This window comes from Pleurodeles waltl, chromosome 10 (genome assembly GCF_031143425.1).
Source record: "Pleurodeles waltl isolate 20211129_DDA chromosome 10, aPleWal1.hap1.20221129, whole genome shotgun sequence".
Lineage (NCBI taxonomy): Eukaryota > Metazoa > Chordata > Amphibia > Caudata > Salamandridae > Pleurodeles > Pleurodeles waltl.
The window spans coordinates 844,157,630-844,180,102 of NC_090449.1; the positions used below are offsets into that span (position 1 = coordinate 844,157,630).

The 22,473-nt window shown below is 45.2% G+C and overlaps 1 protein-coding gene across 3 annotated transcripts in view; it reads left to right on the forward strand.

Annotated features, from left to right (window-relative positions):
* HYCC1 (hyccin PI4KA lipid kinase complex subunit 1) overlaps positions 1–22,473 on the forward strand; it is a 361,690-nt gene that overhangs the window by 276,904 nt on the left and 62,313 nt on the right. For all 3 annotated transcript variants that reach the window (XM_069211534.1, XM_069211535.1, XM_069211536.1), the window contains exon 9: positions 9,816–9,903. In XM_069211534.1, coding sequence (XP_069067635.1) covers positions 9,816–9,903 — 88 coding nt within the window. The remainder of the gene's footprint in view (positions 1–9,815; positions 9,904–22,473) is intronic.

Consider the following 22,473-nt stretch of genomic DNA (forward strand, 5'->3'; position numbering starts at 1 on the left):
TTGCTGGAGATCTTTTGATGTAGAAATGCCGGTTGCCTGTGCATTTTTGAAAACCAGACACCTAGGGGAACCCAGGATGGAGTAACTTGTTGTGCTTCCACCAGGTTATGTCACCCAGAATCCTTAGCAAACCTCAAAATGTGGCCAAACAAACACTTTTCCCTCACATTTCGGTGCTGCAAAGTTCTGGAATCTGAGGCGAGCCACCAACTTCCTTCTACCCAGTGTTCCCCCACGATCCCGATAAAAATGGTACCTTACTTGTGTGGGTAGGCCTAGTGCCCATGACGGGAAATGCCCCAAAACACTACCTGGACATATAAAAATTATCAAATACAAAACTACCTGTTTTTGTGTGTGTGAGGGGGCACCTGCGTTTTGGTCCTGGGCTCAGCAGCCATCTAGGGAAGCCTTCCAAACCCAGACATCTCTGAAAACTAGACACACGAGGGAGTCCAGGGAGGTGTGACTTGCGTGGATTGCCCAGTGTTTTCTCACACAGAATCCTCAGCAAACTTCAAATGTAGCTAAAAAATCTAACTTTTCCCACATTTCTGTGTGTGATCACCGCACAGGCACACATTTCCTACCAAAAATGATACCTCACTTGTGTAGGTGGGCCAAGTGCCTGTGACAGGGAAGAGCCAAAAACATGTCAAAATTGAGGGGGAACCAAAGTGGGTCCAAAAGGGCAGTTTGGAAAAAAACGTCTTTAGGCTGACCAGTGGGACAGAATTTCTATTGGTATAGATGCAACAATGCTGGGTGGTAGGAATTTTGTGGATTCCTGCAGATTCCGGAAGGTTCCATCACAAAAATGTGGGGAAAATGTGTGATTTCAAGCAAACTTGGAGGTTTTGGGGGCATTGTGGGTAAGAAAATAGGGTGGGAGCATGTAAAGCACACCATCCTGGACTCAACTAGATGTTTAGTTTTCAGATGTCTCTAGGTCTCGTAGATTTTTCTACATGGCAGTGTCCCAAAGTCCAAAAACTGCAACCCTCACTATTCCAAGTGGAACGATTTTGAGAGTTAGACAAGCTCTTATGGCCCAAATGTATAACCAAAACCAAAAATCACCAAGTGTCCTCTTGCTTGCCATCGGATAAGATGTTTTAGTGTGCTGGGGGAGAGCTGAAAGACTGTTACCCCCTTCAGTTGGGGTGGGGACATAACCATCCCAATGCTTTTTTTTTTAATTCCCTGGCATCTAGTAGGCTTTCTGCCGACCCCCCACCCACCCGGGAGTGGGTCAGGGGGTAACTGCCCCATCTGCCGCCCAGTGGGTAGAATAAATGTCCCCTTTTATTTGGGGTGGGGGTATGTCTATACCCCCACCCTCTTTTCTTTTTAAAAAAAAATCTTCCCTGGTCTCTGCTGGTCTTTCTGCCCCCCTTAGGGGCAGATGGGCCTTCCAAAAATATGCTGATCTTCCCCTAAGGGGGGGGGGGGCAGATATGTCCAACAGTAATATTCCCTCATCCGGGGAGCGGCCCTTGCCTAAGGGGTCGCTCCCAAAGTGTAAACAATAAAAGAAAAAAAAGTGTTCCCTAGTGTCTAGGGGTTTCTCCTCCCCCCAGGGTGCAGATTGGCCTAATTACAGTAGGCCGATCTGCCCCCAGGGGAGGCAGAAAAGGCCTAAATAAAAATTGCCCCCGGGGAGTGGCCCTTGCCAAAGTGCCCACCACAAAATCCCTGTTGTCTAGTGGGCGTTTCTGCTGCCCGATTGCTTCACGATCGGGCTGCAGAAATGTTCAGAGAGATATCAAAGGTAAGGGAAGGCCTTTCCTGTCCTCTAATGCCTTTCCCACCCCGAGCACATGATCGGAAGAGAAATGCGCCCACCATTAAGAAGGGGAGGGAGGCAGGGGGTCCGGTCAACTGGGAGGCGGGAGGGCAGCAAAAGCGCTTTGTGGGGGAGGGGGGCTCCGCACAGGAGGGGGAGAGGCGCTGAGAACAGAAAGAAAACGGAAAAGAGACAGAAAAAGGAAAAAATGAAGTAAAAACAGAGGTAAAGGCAGAAGTATATAGGCATGAGTAAGGAGAGACAGAGCGACAGAAGATACTTGTAGATGGCAGCTTGGCCACCAGGGATGAGGCTCGGGCAGGAGCCTGTGGGTGAAGGAAGGCCTCAAAGTATCACCTTCTCTTTCCTACTTTTTGCAATCCTGCGAGAGTCTCATGAGATGGTAACTTTTGTTTTCAAAATAAGAATCAACCATCTACTCATCACAGTACTTATCCCTTACACCTTTTCTCCCAAAAGCAAGCACCACTATAAGCATTCCTACTAATGGAGTGTATTGAGGACTCATCTATTCCTTTTTATTATTCACGATCCCACGAGAGTCCCACGAGAGCGTAAAAATTATTAAAAACTATATACATGTGTTTTCTTCACTGTAGTTATCCCTTCACACTTTCTTTTCTAAACTTAGGGAATCAGCATGCCTTTCTGCTGCCCGCTGATATAGTTTCTTTATTTCATGTCCACAACACCTCTAATTTTGCACAATAAACAGACAGTTTCATTTCTAACATTCCAACATCCAATCCGTGCGCTCACTCTCATGGGACTCGCAGAAGCTTCTCGCTCCCACAAGCAGGCCAGCAGCCCCGAAGGATCCGGTGACTCCTGAACACACATATGGAGTCGGAACCGGACTACTAAAGGGGAGAAACAAGAGACCGGCCCAGCATGGCGTGCCAGTAGGCATGCGCCGACGAGCGGCCGTGACAGCCTGGCTGGGAAAGGTGCAGCTGCGGCCAGGGACCGGAGAGGTCTGGAGTCGCATGGAGTAGACCCAATTGAGGAGCGGCTGAGCGCTGCACCTGTGTGAGCTGGGACCCCTGCAGGTCCGGAGGAGAGCACTGGAGACCGCGCGGCTGCAGCTGTGGAGTGGAGAGCGGAGGTGAGCAGAGACCTGGCGTGTGGCCGGTGACCCTGTGACCTGGACAGCGCCCGGCCTGGGCAGCACTGCTGACTTGGGGGCTGCCTGTCGAGCATAGGCGCAACCTGGGTGTGGATGGGCAAAAAAAGAGGGGCAGTGGGGGTGGCACGATCGCTGTCTGAGTTGCTGGGCAGGATGGTGGACAGGCGGGGATGACCGAACACCCCAATAGACTGCACGACAGCGCGAAGTGAGCAGTGAGGGGCTGTCTGATAGAGTGGCCATGGAAACGCCTGCTTCTGCAGCACAGTAAATTTGACCAAGCATCGTTGATTACTACCATTAGACATAACAATAAAACGGGTGAATACTCTGCACAGATGGCCTATTGGGCAGTATACTTGGGGTTGTGTATGATGCTATGGAGACACGTCCCCCAACAGTAGCAGTAGACAAATCTACTAAACTTGCCTATGCTCCCCCAGTGTAGAAGCGCTCACACCTGGAGAATAAAAGTGTGCCCACCCCCAATTATAGTGCTTATGGGTCGCACAAAGAATAAATCGGAGGGGCTGAGCACACACTCCCAGGCTGACTCCACGCCTACCGGAAGCCCGGGCCATGCAAACGCCTGACGATGTTATTCCACCAACCAATTTGTCCACCCAGTCAAACAAACTAGACATCATATTTCAAGAAGTACGGGATTCACGGGTGGCAATTGAGTTGTGACTGGGTAAGATAACAACAGACTTTAACGTACTGAGAGATGACCAGTGCAAAATGTCTGAAAAGATTAAAGGAAATGGGCAGACTATCTCCACCCTAGTTCCAGAACAGACGGACCATGCTTCCCAATTAACCGCTATGCGCCTCCGACTGGACTGGCTCCAAGACTGAGCAGACGATGCAGAAGGCAGAGCCAGAAGGAACAATGTTCAGAGGGTGTGGAAGGTTACAATCCCACTAAATACATTGAAGACTGGCTCTGCACTGTGGTGGCTCCCTCGGATCTCTCTGAGATATTCGTGGTGGAGAGGGCGCATTGTGTTCCCACTAAACAACCCATCCCAGGGCACCATCTAGACCCATGGTGGCAAGAATCTTGAACTTTAAAGACTGAGATGCAGTGCTGCATGCGGGTCAGATAAAGGCCCCCATACAAATAGAAAATCCTAAGGTCTACCTATATCCGGACTATACCTTGTCTGTCTGGAAGAGACGTTCAACCTTCCAGGAAGTTAAGAAACATCTTGCCTCTAAGAATGTGAAATATGCTTTAATGTTTCTTGCAAAACTGAGGGTGACCCACGAGGCACAAATGCTCTTTTTTGAGACATCGAAGGAGGTGTGGAACAGGCTTGAAGCCCACTTTCCAGAGTCATATGCTGGGCACCAATCCCGCCCTGACTCAGCTGGACCCCACCTAGACCCGAGGAGGAGACAGGGCTGTCCACTGTCACCACTTCTGTTCCCTCACGGTAACTCAGCCCTGATGCCGACACCATGACAGGCCAGAGAAGGTCGGCAGGCTGCGCTCATGGAAGCTACCTCCCTTAGACCCAACAATCCCAAGTCAGGTCCAGTTCATCACCGGACAGTGCCTCTGATTCGGAATCTGCTGGCAGTTAGGCACTTTTCCTGTCAATTATGCCACAGATGACTCATGATTTGATGTGATAATATCTGATGTGGGAGACAGGAAAGGTATAGACTCCTCACAGCCAGCTGCAGAGACCACACAGCAAAATCGAACACTCATGGTCACAGACTTATGGGTACACCCTTGGGGTACCTATTGAAACCTACCAGGGAGGTTGTATCCTCAGACTCCTTGTTTGGATGGTTACCCCATGTATAAACAAACTATAACACATGACTGAGTGGCGGCCTTCCTAATTAATAAGGGCCGAAGTCCGGGGGACTCCCCACCACTTATTGTAAACCATATAGATTTCATGATTGCCCTTGGTTTCTAGACATCGCGACGCACACACCCAATGCACAGGCACCCATTTTCAGGCCTTGTGCCTGTTGTTTTGGTTTGTACTGTTTGGTCCATTAGTTCTACACTATAGGACCCTGTATTTGCAGTTGGGGATAGTTGATTGTTCTTTATCATCTAGCAGCGCGCAATGGGTGACAGAATGGTATCCCTTAATTGTGTTGGATGCTTGAGGTGGGGGAGAGAGTGGGACTATTAGCTCTATTACATCCATCGCATTTGTCCACAGTCCCAGGCACATATAACATACCCACTTGGAACGTGTAGAGACTGGGCTCCATATATAAAAGTCACACGGTATTTGCACAGCTACACAGGTGCTGCGCACAAGTAGTTTTTCTTCAGGAAACGCATCTAACCAATGACAGAGCTCAGAAGATGCGAAAGAAATGGAGAGGTCAACTCTTCAATACTTGATACTCAGCCTTTTCCAGGGGTGCAGCCATATGGATAAAGTCTGGGGTCCCATTTGTGCTTCTTGATACCAGGATTGATTCACAGAGATGTTATATTTTTTTGAAGGGTATGCTGGATGGAGACTCCCTGGTGTTGGGATGCGTATACGCAGAACAGGACACATTTCTTTCAGACTAGGTGACACTTCCCTGGTTACTCGGTGAGGACTTCAACGCAGTACTAGACACTACACTAGACAGATCACACCCTCCATTACCTAGCACAATTGGGATATGTCAGTCTAAAGCTCTGCAACAATGGTCCAAGGAGTGGACCTTGACAAATGCATGGCACAGTTGCAATATCCCCTCACAAGAATATACCTTCTACTCATATCCCCGTGGGCTACACACTCGCTTTGATCGATTCTTTTGTCACACTATACTACTTCCACTAGTAACCCATGCCACTCACTTAGGCAAGACATGTCGATGGCATGGGGTAGAGTACCAACTAGAATACCTATGTGGCGTATGCAGCCATCTTTGCTAGAGGATGCGGTGTATAGGGATAAAATCGCAATGACTATCGACACCTATTTTGCTGAAAACAGAGGCAACTCATAACCCCCCAAATAGAATAGGAAACCTTGAGGTGTTGGTGGGAGGAACGTCGATTGGTCTGACAGGGAGATAGTGAGGAGCATTACACATTTGGAGGACAGGCTGGGGACCCTGGAACAACAAGCCCTCTAAGACCCTGAAATCGCTAAAGAGTTGCAGGAGGCCTGCACAAGCTATGCTTAACTGCTTGAGTGGTTCCGCCTTGTTGCCTATAAAGAGTATACACGGCAGATGCACTCCGAGACAGATAGATCAGGAGCTTTATTAGCATGATTGATACACACAGAAGATATACACACACCCATACTGTTGATATGAGATTTGACACAGGGTATATACACAGAGGGCCATCTATGAGTCATTCCAGGATTTCTATAAGGGGCTTTACACAGCCCTGCCGGCACCGGCCCAGGTGGATATAGACACCTTTCTCAGCCAAACCCAATTACCTAGAGTGACACGGACTGAAAAGGAGACCTTACAAGCTCTTATCATCTCATAGGAGATACGTGAAGCAATTAAGAGTCTAGCCAGAAACAAAACACCGGGCTCTGATGGGCTGCCAATGGAGTTTTAATCCACATACGCTACTAAATTAGTGCTGCACCTGATAACGCTATACAATGCCTCGCTAGATGCAGGACGGCTCCGTCCCACTACTAGGGAAGCAATAGTAACTTCACTGTTAAAACCTAACAAGGAGCCTATTGAGCTCAAATCCTATAGACCCCTGTCCCTCCTGAAACACAGAATACAAAATGTTTAGTAAAATACTAGCAGGTAGGCTACTCCAGCTGCTTCCAAGACTAACGCACGAAGACCAGTGTGGCTTTGTGCCCCGACGCAGCACCTCATTAAATATTCGTAGGTTATTCTATGTGATGGCGGGGTCTGCTAGGGCCTACCTCTTTGGGGGATGTGTATCTCTGGATGTGTGTCAAGCGTTTGGCACCCTGAGTTGGAAATATATGCTGTTGGCATTAAAACACTATGACATATCACAAGCCTTCATCCGCTGGGTGGCCCTACTATACGCTGCACCCACAGCAAAAGCAAAGATGGATCCACATATTTCTGGGGCACATCAGATTGGACGTGAAACTAGACAGGGATGTCCACTGTCACCACTCCTGTTCATTCTAGCACTGGAGCCACTGGCACAGCATATCTATGAGGGGTCAGCAGATAGGGCATCCCAATGGGACACAAGGTACATGCTATTTTCCTTATAAGCTGACTACATGATTCTGTATTTTCGCGACCTTACTGATGGACTATGTACAGTGCCAGACTTATTGGCCTCCTTTGGAGCTCTATCGGGACTCCATATCAATATAGAAAAGTCCTGTGCATTCAAGTTTGCAAGGGATTTGCAGGACGTATAAGTAAGGTTTACTCATAAAGACCTACCAGTGGCGGCGCACATGTTTAGATACCTGGGTATTAATGTCTACCGGGACAAGAGGGACTCCCTATAGGGCAATCTAGTGAGGGACATAAACTCCCTTAAGTCAAGGATCACCTTTTGGATCACCCTGTCGGTGGCAGGCCAATTGGCGTTAGCTAAGATGGTCATGCTACCGCGCCTCTTATACTACTTTGTGAATTTTCCATTGGTGGTCCCCGTGTGGGTATTCCATCTAATGGGCGCAATGCTAGGAGATATGATTTGGGGGAGAGGCCGACGAAGGATTGGACTAGTGAAACTGCAACTACCCACAACCCAGGGGAAGGATGGAGCTCCGGACTATAAGTCATATTGCATAGTGGGACAATTACAATGGCTGTCATATTGGTTAGCTAGGTGGAATCTATCAGAAAAAGCCTACACCCAGGTGCAGGTAGATCGTGGTCAGTTGCACAGGCTGATCTGTCCAGGCGTCACTGCCCCACAGCGGTGCCCATTACTGTTGTGGATAGCGCTAGCATACTGGAGACTTGCGGTGAAGTACACTGCAACAGCTGCCCCCATGCTCCCAATGTGCCCCTTTGGGAACTTCCCTTGGCAGCTGGTACACTCACAACGCAAATGTTGGCATCATGGGAGGGAGAGGGAGTAGCAACAGTGGAAGCATTGTTCTAAGACTGGGAGATACTGCCACACACAGAATTCACACACATACATGGCCTCTCAAGAGTCACTATTTTTAATACATGCCAGCATGGTCAGATATGTGCGTCGACATTGGGCCCCAACTGGGACAGAGCCTGAGATGCATGAACTTCTCCAAGATGTCCATACAGTGGGGGATGGCCAACATTTGGTGCGCTGGCTCTATCATGGCCTATGGACGAGCCTAGACGTATCACTGGCTCAGTTAAAACAGAAATGGGAGTCAGACCTCTGTGTGGAAATTACTGACAAAGACTGGGAGCATATATTAGAATATCCCAAAAAAGTCTTGCAAAATACTAGATTCAAATTCATCCAATAATCTATCTTACACAGAGCGTACCTTATCCCCCGTAGACTGGCCAGATTGTTCCCTACTGCACCGGCTGCCTGCCCCGCTACCAGTTTGCAGATGCGGAGCTGCTGCATATGTTATGGGAATGTTCCCGCCTGACTGAGCACTGGGGTGGGTGACAGCAGCACTGAAGGATGCAACCGGGCTAGACCAATAGGATACTCCGACACAGTGTATGTTTGATCTACAGCCGGGGTTACGTGGCGACAGAGTGCACCGGCGATTTGCGGGCTTGGCATTAATATTAGCAAAAGCACTCATTACTAGACAGTGGAAAGCTTCGGTAGCACCTAGGCTCACCAGATGGCAGGAGGAGGTGACACACTGGGGACTAGCCGAAAGTGTTGCTATTAGCCACGTGGAATATTGCGGCGTCCGCAAAAAACCTATTGCCCTAGAATGGGATGCCCTGCAGGAACGATTTGAGGTCCGCGACCCCACACCCCAATGACCACTCTTATGTATAACAATCACTGTTTTTGACAATGTGGCGAACACATTAATACATGGTGATGTGCAGCCCTAAAATGAAGGGTGGGACTCCCTAACATGATCCCTTGGAGCCGTATCTGTATTGGACCCCCTATATGGGCACTTGGCCAATTCGTTGGTGGGCTGCTATAACGTCCCACCCCTGTGAATGAACCGATAAACCTGAAGCACCAGTTCCCAACTGCACCACACAAACAAAAACTGACTATAATTTTTTTACACTGAAGAACACATTTTATTAGTTGCAAAATATAATGTATTATGTAGAACAGTCTTTCCTGCAGTCCTTGTGAAAAAGCAATTGCAAGTGTACTTGTCGGAAAATAATTATGGTCCCCTGGGCACCACAACTCGTGTGCGACATAGCTATGCTCGGCAAGAGGCAGCAATAATCTGGTAGCAGCCTCTCTGACACTTCTCGGTCCCCAGAAAGGTTAAAAAAGAAAAAAAACTATATTTTTTTTAAAAAAATTGAAAAGTCCACAAGTCCTGGACAATGAAAGAGGCTACTTTTTCTGTTGTGGGTGACGAAATTGTGCTTGGGTAGAATGCATCACTCGCAGAGAAAAGAAGCAGTGCACGAAGTGAGTTGACTCACTGACCAGGTCGGCGGAAATAAAATGTGAATAACCACTGAACAGACGAACGGATGTAGAGGGCTAGCTGAAAAATTCTCTTGGTACGTGTGTTTTTACATACTTTTGTTTACCATAAACAAAATCTCTTGGCTAATGCCAGAACTGAAAACGCAAGACCCTTTTATAGCAATGGTCTAAAAAAAAGTATGAGAAAAGAAGATAAACAAGCTATACTGTTTATGTAAAATGTCAGTGTCAGACATGATTATGTGAACTCATAATGCACCCTATGCTGTTTGTCACGGCTTAGGGCTGACAAGTGTACTGCCGTTTGGTTATTTATGTCATTTTGGTCTTTCTAGTTATAATGGAGAGTGGGATTCGGCTCGAAAAGCTTTAGATGATGTTATATACAGAGCTCAGCTGGAGCTATATCCGGAGCCCTTGCTGGTAGGTTCTCCAACTTTAGTTTTGTTCTATTAACTTGTATGTTAATAAACGGACTGCAAGGAGATGTGTGTTTTATGGACCCATTACATTCTCATAGTGTTAAGAAAACATAGAGATAATTTAAGACAATACAGGTCTTTGAACGGATCATTGTCCATGAACATGATTGCTAATTTTTTAATTGATTTCTTTTCCTACAGCAGTGTAATGCAACTGATTTTTAAACTTATACATAGTTCATGTATGCGTTCCATTGCAGTGTAAATGTTCACTATAAATTACATTTAATTGAACTACTCTAGAAGTAAACATTCTATATGTATATCATGCCATACTATTACTGTTGTGTATTTTGTTTTGCCATTTTGTGTATTCGAATTCTTGTGACTTTATAGTATTTGTGTTCTTCTCACATTTGTTTCTTCACGTTTCTTTACCATTATTAATCGTTTTTATAACACGACCAGCTGCTAAATAAAAAAATGGTTATTGGCTCAAATGATAGTTGTAACTAGTATTCAGCTCGGTGTCACTCATTTTATAGACATTACGGGTATAAAAGACTTCACCCAACCCCCCATTACCAGTACACTTCAATCCTTTTCTGTCATTAAAAGTAGGCACCTACCTAATGAGGATTATGAGTAATGGGGAACACCACGTCCCTGATACTTTTACCTCGGATATTTCACCTGCTGAGAGCAGGTGAAATGTGTGGTGGAGAAATGGATAAAAATAGGGAGTAACATACTGGAATGTGTTTGACAGCACTGAGACTCACAAGCTATTTGTTAGAAATCGGGTCTTTAGTTGGCAGTCAGGTTACCCCCTGTCCCTCTCTCTAGTCAGGGTAAGTCACAAACAATCCAAAGTATCCGGTGCCCACCCTGTGGTAGCTTGGCACTGAGCAGTCAGGCTTAACTTAGAAGGCAATGTGTAAAGTATTTTTGCAATAAATCATGCAATAACACAGTATAACACCACAAAAGTACACTACACAGGTTTAGAAAATATAGAATATTTATCTGGTTAAAATAAGGTCAAAACGACCAAGATTTGATAAATACAAGTGGAAATATCACTTTGGTAATGATAAATAGAGTCTCTAGTTCTTAAAAAGCAATGTGTCTCTTGCAAGCACAAAGTACCTGGTTTGCGTCTAAATTATCTGCACAAGACCGCAGAGGAGGAGATGCATGGAAAATGGGGAGGTGTGCGTCGGTTTCTCCGGGCACACACAGATGATGAGTCAATGCTTTTCCACACAACAAGGGCTTTGCGTCGATTTCTGGGCATGCAGACTTGGATCCTCTTCGGGTTGCAGGGTATTTGGACGATCCGGTGGGCGATGCGTGGAAATTTCTGTTGCATGGCAGGCGCTGCGTCGATTCCTCTTGCAGGAAGTCGGGCTGCGTCATTCCGGCTCGGCTATGCGTTGATCCAGTGGGCCATGCGTCGAAGTTCCACTCACAATGCTGGCGCTCCATTGATATCCATTCGGGGAGCCAGGCTGCGTCGTTCCTGTTTGGCGTGCAGTGATTTTCTCAGCGCGATCCAGGCTGTGCATCAATTCCGGCAGGCTGTGCGTCGATTTTCGCCGCACAAGTAGTTCTTTGTAGAGATGAAATCTTTTTGGCCCCAAAACTTCAAAAAACAGGAAGCAAACCCTTGGAGAGCACTTCTTATCAGAGCAAGAGGGTAGCAAGGCAGCAGTCCTTTTCAGAAAACCAGTCAGGTGGGTCCTTTGGGCAGGCAGACAGCTTCTCTTGGCAGGTTGCAGGTTCTGGTTCAGAGTTTCTTCTCCTAGTTAGGTATCTTGTCTAGAAGTGTCTGAGTTGGTAGAGTCAGAGACCCGGTTTAAATACCCATATGTGCCTTTGAAGTGTGGGAGACTTGAAAGAGTGGTTTAAAAGTGCACAAGGTCCCCTCTCAGTACTATCCTGTCTGCCAGGGTCCCAGTAGGGGGCTTGGCATTCCATTGTGTGAGGGCAGGCCACTGTCCTTTGACATGTAAGTGTCAGGCCCTCCACCCTCCCAGCCCAGGAAGTCCTATGCAGATGTGACTGAGCATCTTGTGTTTGTGGTAGTCTGGTTGAAATGCACAAGGGAGCTGTTAACCAGCCCAGCAAGACTTGGATTGGAAGGCATAGAAGGTTTACAGTGTACAGAAATACTCACTTCTAAAAGTGCCATTTCCATAATAGTAATATTAAATCCAACTTCACAAATAAGCAGGGTTTTCTATTACCATTCTGGCCATAATAAATATGACTTGGTTACTCCTTTCAGATCAGAATCTGCCACACAAACAGTACATGAGGGTAGCCCAAATGCTGTCCTATGAAAGGAGCAGACCTCACAGAAAGGTAAAACAAATTTAGGAGTTTTACACTACCAGGACATATAGAACACACATGTTTGTGACTTGCCTTTTACCTACATAGCACCCTTCCCCATGGATTACCTAGGGCCTACCTTAGGGGTGACTTATATGTAAAAAGGGGGGAGTTTAAGGCTTGGCAATTACTTTTTAAAAGCCAAGTTGAAGTGGCAGGGAACCTGCACACACAGGCCTTGCAGTGGCAGGCCTGAGACATGGTTAAGGGCTACTTGTGTGGGTGGCACAACCAGTGCTGCAGGCCCACTAGTAGTATTTAATTTACAGGCCCTGGGCATATGCAGTGCAGTTTTGCTAGGGACTTACAAGTAAATTAAATATGCCAATTGGGTATGAGCCATTGTTACCATGTTTTAGGAAGCGAGCATATGCACTTTAGCACTGATTCGCAGTGGTAACGTGTGCAGAGTCCTAAAGTCAGCAAAAATGAGGTCAGAAAAAGAGAAGGAGGAAGGCAAAAAAGTTTGGGTATGACCCTGCAGAAAGGCCATTTGGAACACCATTCAATATTTTTCTGGGAAAATCTCACAATTGCCCAGTAGGACCACAACCGAGAAAGTAAGATTACCCAAGTGGTGCAGGAATTCCAATGTTATATTAATGCATTCTTTTCAGAAGGGGTCCGAGATTTTCCTGTTTGGTTTCCTGTCTGATGTCAAACCTGTTAGCTGTAAGTCGCATCCATATCTGTTCTCTAGGCACCCATATGACAGTTGCTGCAGAAATATTAATGTGTAATGTTTTAATATTTACCGTTATAGACTGCACACACATAAGGTGCGTGGGGTGGTATTGGAGAGAACAGGTCTCTTGTGGCCTGTTAAAAGTGCGCTGATTGAGCACGTAATAAAAGAGGATGTATGAGTGTGTTGGGTGGCTAGAACTTTGAGGGAGTTCCCTTTACGGACTAGGTGGTCTCACACACGTTATAGTGTCATGCTTCATCATATGACCACCTAGCCCCACCCAGGTAAGATGGTACTACCTGGGCGGACTCAACCTCGTTGTTAAAAGAACTGCAGAGGGAGTGCTGAGATTTAATCTTGCTGGATAAAACAAGGGATCCAGATAAGGGTAGTGAATAATAAAATTACCTTACAAATCACCTGTTTTGTTAAGACGTTTTAATGTAGGTGTTCGGAGGTAAGAGTAAAAGAGGGGATGGGGACTCCTTTGAGTATGATGACTCAAGGGGTCTAAAAAATGGGGACCAACATGTTTCTGCCCACACTAAACGCCAAAAGGTTCAGGCATTCATCAGGGTCAGGGATACCTAAGGTGGGGGGAGTAAAATTGTATGCTCATTGGGAAAGATAAGTGCTCTAAGAAAATAGGCGTACCTGGAGAATTTGAGGGGGTATGGCCCTGCGAGAAAAGGCAGTTAGCCTCTGGTCTGGGATCTAACGGTGGGAAGTTGCCATTGTAGTCACACTTACTCCAAAGGCAACAACGTGTTCGTGCACCTAAATGGTCTGTGTCCCCGCTGGGAGTTAGTGTGGGGTTGGGGCACTCCCGATACTCTCCCTTCGTGTTATAATATTTACCGTTATAGTCATAGCAACTTGATGGAACTAATTTATTTATCTTCCAAGGGTTTAATTCGGAGTGGTCCCTCCCCACTTTCAAATCTATGGTCTGCAAGCTAAACGCAGTATCCAAACGGTTGCATTAACCCATAGAGCTCACTATGCAACTACAGTCACAGGAGAAAGAGGTAGAATGACAGTACAGTCGACACTGCAACCTGATTTGTCTTGTAATGCCTTAAATAACAGTTTACATTGTCCCCCGCTGTTCAGTTATATTTTAGCAACTTATGAATGTGAAAGGTGGAGTCGCCTAAGTCCAGAAATGAACCCAGGACTTGCTTAATACATGTAGGTCATGGTAGCAGGAACATTTTCCCACCAAACTATGTTAATGATGTCTGCACCCTGCATCAACATCTTTGTAATTCCCTAATAATGTAATGACTTACCTTGAGGCATTCGCTGATGAAAGGAATGTTATCAACCATACTTTTGGATTGTGAGCACTGGTTGTGACACTGTGTATGGTTGTTGTAACTATTGGCGGGGTTGTGCACTTGGAGTGCTCTGTACCTCCCCCCCTCCACAACTCCCCGCTAATACACCCACACAAACTCACACCGTACCCCAAATAAGCTAATGTTAATCACTACATTTTTGGTCACTCTCTGCCTGCACTAGGGGACTGGGACTTAGGCCTGGTGCTGAGCCCATGGTCCTGACCACCAGGACCATGGGCTCAGCACGGGAGTGCACCAGATAATTTGCTTTGCTAATGGCTGTTGCAGTTCACATGGAGAAATTGGATACTCTGGTACAAAGCAATAATCAAAATAGCACAGCCAGCAATAACCTAGTGGAGTGAGGAACAGATGAGAAACAATGCTCAAATTCACAACGAGGAAGCATTTGAGGTGTGAAGCCTGCCAAAAGCGAGATTGTCTTTGACAGTGCAATACAGTGGTATTACAACCTAGCTCCACGTACAGGGGCAACCTGTATGAGCAACTTGAATTGCTATGAGGCTCAAATTGCTCACAATACCCTAGAGACCCTTTTAGACATAACGCCTGAGCTAATCTTACTAGCTCTCTTACTAGATGTCTTCAAATTTGGATAGATTGTCCCAGTATCTGAAACTCTGCTAATTTTAGTCACACCTCCTTACATCTTCATGGCCTAGTCATGCAGCTTCATGTCCTTCCAAGATCCAGAGTCCTAAAGCGGGGCTTCATCTAGTATATGCACTGTGCAGTAGGTCTCCTCTGAGGCAGCGCATGTGCTCTCACTTGCGAGAGATGTTGTATACAACAGTGTTTCCCAAAGTGTGCGCCGTGGCTCCCTGGTGCGCCATCAGAACTCACCAGGGGCGCCGCACACTTCTAGGGAACACTGAAATGCTTTCATTTTCATACTACCGTAGGGTCTCATTCTAAAAATACATTACATTTAGAATGAGGCTTTACAGGAGTATGAAAACGAAAGAATCACAGTGGAAATAAATCAAACTTGTTCAGGTTTTGCAATGTTATGTTGAAAGTTGTAAAACCCATCAAGTTTGATTTGTTTCCACTGCGAGTTTCTCTTTCATACTACGGTACAGCTATCAAAGCTGCATGGTAGTATGACAGAGAAAGACTTACAGTGGAAACAAACCAAACTTGATGGATTTTACAATAGACATCATAACATTGCAAAAACCTAACAAGTTTGATTTATCTGCACTGCAATTCTTTCTGTTTCATACTACTGTACTGCTCCATTCTAAGGACAAGTTACATTAGAATGGAGCCCAACAGTAGTATTAAAAAGAAAGAATCACAGTGGAAATAAATCAAACTTGTTAGAGTTTTGCAATGTTACATAGTAAATTGTAAAACCCATCAAGTTTGATTTGTTTCCACTCAGTGTTTAAATATTTATAAATAAAAACATGCCTGAAAGCTCTCCTCTGAAACATGTGGCTGCTGCAGTTAAATATGCATGCACAGAATATTGAGGCAGCAGTAATCCTAAAGCCATCTTGGGCCTCTTCAATCCATTTACAGCCTCTTCCTGCCCCTTCAGCTCACTCTTGCATCTTTCTCCCAATGTGGAGCTTTTATGTCCTTCTTTTTCTTCATCCTTCCCATATGTGCCTTTGCTCACAGTAAATGCCTGATGCAGAAAACTAAGGCCCATATTTATGAAACGTTTGTGCCGCATGTGTCCTTTGTTTATGCAAAAGCAGCGCAAACTCACAAAATATAAGTATATTTTGTAAGTCTGCGCTGCTTTTGCGTCACAAAATAATGCAAATGTAGCACAAACGTTTCATAAATATGGGCCTAAGTGCCAGTCCTTAAAAATAAGTGCTGTGCCCCCCACTGGAAACCCAGTGCTTAATTTGTAGATAAAAATGTGATGGTGCTGAAAGCTCTCTTTTGAAACAAGCGGATGCTGCATTTAAATGTGCGAGCCTTCTCGGACCTCTTTAATCCATTTACAGCCACTCCCTACTCCTTCAGCTCACTCATGCAGCTTTCTACTTTCTCCCTTAGTGATGCTTTTTAGTTTCTCTTCCTCCACGTTTCCCATATGTATCTTTTGCTCTTACTAAATGTCTGATGCAGAAAACCGGAAACCACCTGCTCAAATTAAGCCCTGCGGAAAGCACTGGCTCAAATTAAGCACTGTTAGCACTGCAATTCTTTCTCTTTCATGCTACCATACGGCTCCATTCTAAAGATGTTGTGTTTGGAACAGAGACGTACGGTAGTATGAAAAAGAAAGAATCACAGTGCAAAAATCAAACTTGTTAGGGTTTTGCAATGTGCATTTGCAGCCCTAAGTAACCCATGTGGGAATGCCATGTGGGGATGTTATGGAAGCCACAGCTGTCAGCGTCTGGAGTGGTTTGGACTAGCACATGACGTCTTGCCTAATAAATAAAGAGTATGTCCATTTAGGCAGGGTCAGGCCCAATCAGGACAATGATAGAGTGTCACTTCTGTCAGTGTTCTGCAGCTACTCAAGAAAAGAGGGTAATCATGAAATTACAAAAATGTCAACATTTAAGAGGAAAGCGGGAAATTGAAAAAATAAGAATCGGGAGAATGTATTTCTCCCCTTGAAGCCTGAATCAGGTCTATTGTCATATATGGGATTCCAAGTGTGGTGCTGGAGGATCTGAGATCAAAAATGCTAACGTGCTTTTTTTTTTTAAACTTGCCAGGAACAAGGAGAAAGCGCTATGACAGGCAGAAAGAGTGTGATAAAAATGTTGTGCACTGGCCTTCAGCAGCAGATTACTGGCAGTGCATACTCCAAGCCACTAAAGACAAGTCCCTATCGCAGAAGCCCTTTATCAGCTTCATCCCAATTATTTTTTAGGAAGAAAAATGGAAGTGCTCCCAAATCCTGGCTTACATCCCCCCCCCGTCAAAAAAAGTGACATAACAGGGAGCCGCAGCCAATGGCCAATAGGTCAAGGGAGCCACGGGTCGAAAAAGTTTGGGAACCACTGGTATACAACAAGGGTCTGCCCATTACTTACCATTTATTGGCTTGACTGTCACTCTTATTTGCTGCCTCCTATTTTTGCCATCGCATGCCAGCTTCACTTCCTCAACTTTCGTAGACTAAGTACTGAATTATTTCATTATATATATATATATATATATCACATTCGTATTGACTTGTATTGAGGTACTTTTTCTGCCTCTTGCTGCTTTGTTTATTGCAGTCATTCCTCTTGCTGCGTCACTTGTTTTTTTCCTGAAGTACTCCATGCAAGTGCATGTTTTATACAGCTGTCTACCGTGTGTACTTTTCTACCCTTCCCAGTCAGCACTCAAACACAGGGTCGTTCTGTGCAAGCTCCACACTTTATAGTATTGTATGGCTCATACATCTGTTCCCCTGACTTGCACCTGTATTTCTTTCTCTCTCATTCTTCTGTTTTTTTTCAATATGTAAGACGCACTCTGCCGGAGGGCATTGGAGCACTTTCTGTGACCACTGGTTATATTAAAAACAAGGTTAGATTTGTTTATTACGCACAGTGAGATTAAGCGATGTGTCCAGTATCGCGGGAAGTTGAGCCGACGCCAGGACTCAAACCTGGTTCCCCAGTACTAAAGTCGACAGCCCTGGCCATCACCCCTCTGCTTTTACAGCTTAGTCAGATCAATGGAATGTCTCTTCAGTGGGCATGTGAGACTCCCATTGTACCAACATCCAATGCACGAGTGTCTGCTTGGCAAAGAAGGGTGAAATCGCACGCCACTTACCTAAAGTAGTTTGACGCGCTATATCACCAGATTCCACTATTCTCATTCTTTGTGTGCTAGAGAGGCTTCTGCTGCAATAAAAAAAATACTATTCTCTGTGAGAGCGTTCTTCTGCTTCTTACACTCGGTGTGGGCTTGCATGTATCTAATGTTACCCTTAAAACAATGGTGTCACCCCGCAGCTCCAGGGGGCTCCCTCAGCACAGCACCCTGGCCTGAGAGCTCTTGAGTGAGTGCTGAGGAGGGGATACCTCCATGTTCTTTGCAGGGCCTCTCTCCAGTGTAGTTACGCCATTGCCTTAAAATATATACAGTTTCGTCCAAGGCTCGGCTTACAAGATGCTATTCACCACCTCTCCACCTCTAACAAAGCGATGAGAATTATTTCCTTTTGTGTGTGCACACGAGTGAGGGATTGTGCTATAGGAAGCTGGGGAAGCTGAAGGCCCGCAGCTATATTCTGCAGAAAGCAGCCTGAATGATGCAGCCAGTAAGACAGCATTTGATAGGGACACTTTGCCGAAGTAAACGCAGCTCTTCATTTGCACGTGTATTTAGTGATCCATTCGAATTTGCAGACATTTATAACTCAAAATAGCGCCAACGTATATGTACATTCAGATTTTTGAATTTGCTGACTCGTTGCTTATTTTGTAGACTAATATTAAGCGTAACGTGTGGGGAATAAAGTATTGCACAATGCCTATTCACTACGGAAGGGATACATAGCAAAGTGGCACGGGTGTCATTTACCTCTGACCTACCTTCGATAACCCCGCAACTGCCCTCGCTACCCCTAGTCTCAAGGCCCATAAATGAAGCTCTACTAATATAAAGTTAACATTGCCTTTGCAATACCATACTATACTATAACAAGCCATCCCATAGTACCATAGTATACTTTACCATACCATATTATACAATGATAGGCCATACCATACTAGACAATGATAGGCAATTCCATACTATACAAAGACAGGCCATAGCATACCATACTATAGAATGAGAGGCCATGCCATGCAATATACAGGGAGTGCAGAATTATTAGGCAAATGTGTATTTTGACCACATCATCCTCTTTATGCATGTTGTCTTACTCCAAGCTGTATAGGCTCGAAAGCCTACTACCAATTAAGCATATTAGGTGATGTGCATCTCTGTAATGAGAAGGGGTGTGGTCTAATGACATCAACACCCTATATCAGGTGTGCATAATTATTAGGCAACTTCCTTTCCTTTGGCAAAATGGGTCAAAAGAAGGACTTGACAGGCTCAGAAAAGTCAAAAATAGTGAGATATCTTGCAGAGGGATGCAGCACTCTTAAAATTGCAAAGCTTCTGAAGCGTGATCATCGAACAATCAAGCGTTTCATTCAAAATAGTCAACAGGGTCGCAAGAAGCGTGTGGAAAAACCAAGGCGCAAAATAACTGCCCATGAACTGAGAAAAGTCAAGCGTGCAGCTGCCACGATGCCACTTGCTACCAGTTTGGCCATATTTCAGAGCTGCAACATCACTGGAGTGCCCAAAAGCACAAGGTGTGCAATACTCAGAGACATGGCCAAGGTAAGAAAGGCTGAAAGACGACCACCACTGAACAAGACACACAAGCTGAAACGTCAAGACTGGGCCAAGAAATATCTCAAGACTGATTTTTCTAAGGTTTTATGGACTGATGAAATGAGAGTGAGTCTTGATGGGCCAGATGGATGGGCCCGTGGCTGGATTGGTAAAGGGCAGAGAGCTCCAGTCTGACTCAGACGCCAGCAAGGTGGAGGTGGAGTACTGGTTTGGGCTGGTATCATCAAAGATGAGCTTGTGGGGCCTTTTCGGGTTGAGGATGGAGTCAAGCTCAACTCCCAGTCCTACTGCCAGTTCCTGGAAGACACCTTCTTCAAGCAGTGGTACAGGAAGAAGTCTGCATCCTTCAAGAAAAACATGATTTTCATGCAGGACAATGCTCCATCACACGCGTCCAAGTACTCCACAGCGTGGCTGGCAAGAAAGGGTATAAAAGAAGGAAATCTAATGACATGGCCTCCTTGTTCACCTGATCTGAACCCCATTGAGAACCTGTGGTCCATCATCAAATGTGAGATTTACAAGGACGGAAAACAGTACACCTCTCTGAACAGTGTCTGGGAGGCTGTGGTTGCTGCTGCACGCAATGTTGATGGTGAACAGATCAAAACACTGACAGAATCCATGGATGGCAGGCTTTTGAGTGTCCTTGCAAAGAAAGGTGGCTATATTGGTCACTGATTTGTTTTTGAATGTCAGAAATGTATATTTGTGAATGTTGAGATGTTATATTGGTTTCACTGGTAATGATAAATAATTGAAATGGGTATATTTTTTTTTTTGTTAAGTTGCCTAATAATTATGCACAGTGATAGTCACCTGCACACACAGATATCCCCCTAACATAGCTAAAACTAAAAACAAACTAAAAACTACTTCCAAAAATATTCAGTTTTGATATTAATGAGTTTTTTGGGTTCATTGAGAACATGGTTGTTGTTCAATAATAAAATTAATCCTCAAAAATACAACTTGCCTAATAATTCTGCACTCCCTGTAGTTACAAGCCATATTATACCATGACAGGCACAACATATCATACCATACTATGCAACATACCATAAGAAAACATTGACAAAGTAAACACATCCAGCGTAGCCAAGATATATTGTCTTTGCCAGTGCTTGTTTTCCTCACCTGTGTCTTCCTAGACCTTTTTTACTATGCAGGGTCAGGGAGAGAGATGTCTTTCCTGGTTGTAGCAGAACCCACATGTAGCACGTCTGCCTGATAAGTCAGCACTCCAGCAGTGCCTAAACTGGTGAACTGCATGCCCTGATGTGTTACGTGGTGCTCATGGGTTCAGCTTCTATTCCCGAGTCCTGTTGACCTTACTCCCTGATGAGCATCATAAATTAAACATGGACACTGCCACCATTTGCTTCTGCCTCGGTTCTGGGTTCAAAATCCTTAATAAGGACCACAAGTAATGGGGCGCGGCAGAGTCTAGATGATGTCGTAGGGTAATTATTTGCTGTGGTTACTTTTCAAATTCACTCAGTCATTTCAGAAGCAGTGGAACAAACCTAACTTTCTTATTTAAACGTGATGGTTGTTGTCGCTACCATTCACTCGTTTATTTAAAAAACTATATTTTCTTTAATTATGGTTTTATTGGTCTTTTAAACAAACATACATATAATGAATTACAACAGTGGTGCAATGTCATATACAGTGAGCAGATTAGGCAAGCAGCAGTATACATGGCATACTGTTGAATAAATAAGCACTGAAAAAGCATACAATTGCCAACGTTATAGGGATTCTAAGTAGGGAAAAATTGCGATACTCAATGGAGCATAGTTGTTCCTTAGAGGTCACCGAAGTAATGGACGTTGTGAACAGGTCCAATGTTTGATGACGCAAATAAACACACACAAATAGAGAAATGCAAAACATAGAGCACAGTGTGTCGCATACTACTAATAACCATACAATTAGCATGAAAGCGTATAAGAACCGATAGTCTGTTTTAAGGGGAAGAGGGGAGTCTGTGTCCCGTTGTACGTGATGTGCCTATCATTTGTGGGTCACCCGAGAAGACCTAGGCAGAGTTGGCTGGACAAGGTGATGAGAAAGCAGAGGGTGAGATGTGATGTGTAACTGCAGTGTCCGTGGTATTAGAGTCCTGGGAGGTAGGGGCTGAGGAGAGAAGTATAGCGCTCTGGTGTTATCACAATATGCCAAGCTTTGGAGTCAGTACTTGGCCGTGGGCGGATGTCCACTACCCCAGTGTATTGCGATCTCACACTTTGCTAAAAGGAGGGCCATTGCAATAAAGCCTCTAGTGCTTTTCGGGAGATCCTGTATGTAAGCTGACAGGGCCAGGAATGGGTCCGGGATGGGGCAATATCCATCATCTGGCCCAGTCTGGAGAAAACCTCACCCCAGTAAAAAGCAATGTGTCTACAACACCATGCCATTTGGATAAAGTCTGGTCCTGCTATATGCAACTTGAGGCAGGCAGATGGTCACCTGCAATCAAATCTGTGTTGATAAGTGGGGGTGATATAAGCTTGTGTCAGAAATTTAAAGTGTATACGTTTTTGATGGAGATTAGGTGAAAAGTCTAGTGTGCGTACAGCAGGCATTCCGTATCTTATCTGTCAGGGGGCGCCCCAAGTCTTCCTCCCAGTTGTCCTAGAGTTTCATGACATGTGTAGGTAGCAAGGCCATACTGGCATGATATAGTCACCAACACGCCACTGTCACCTATTACTAGGGTCAAGGGAAGGAATTTGTCTGGCGCAAGTGGAAATGGCAAAATTGTTGCAGCGCACCATTTATACTG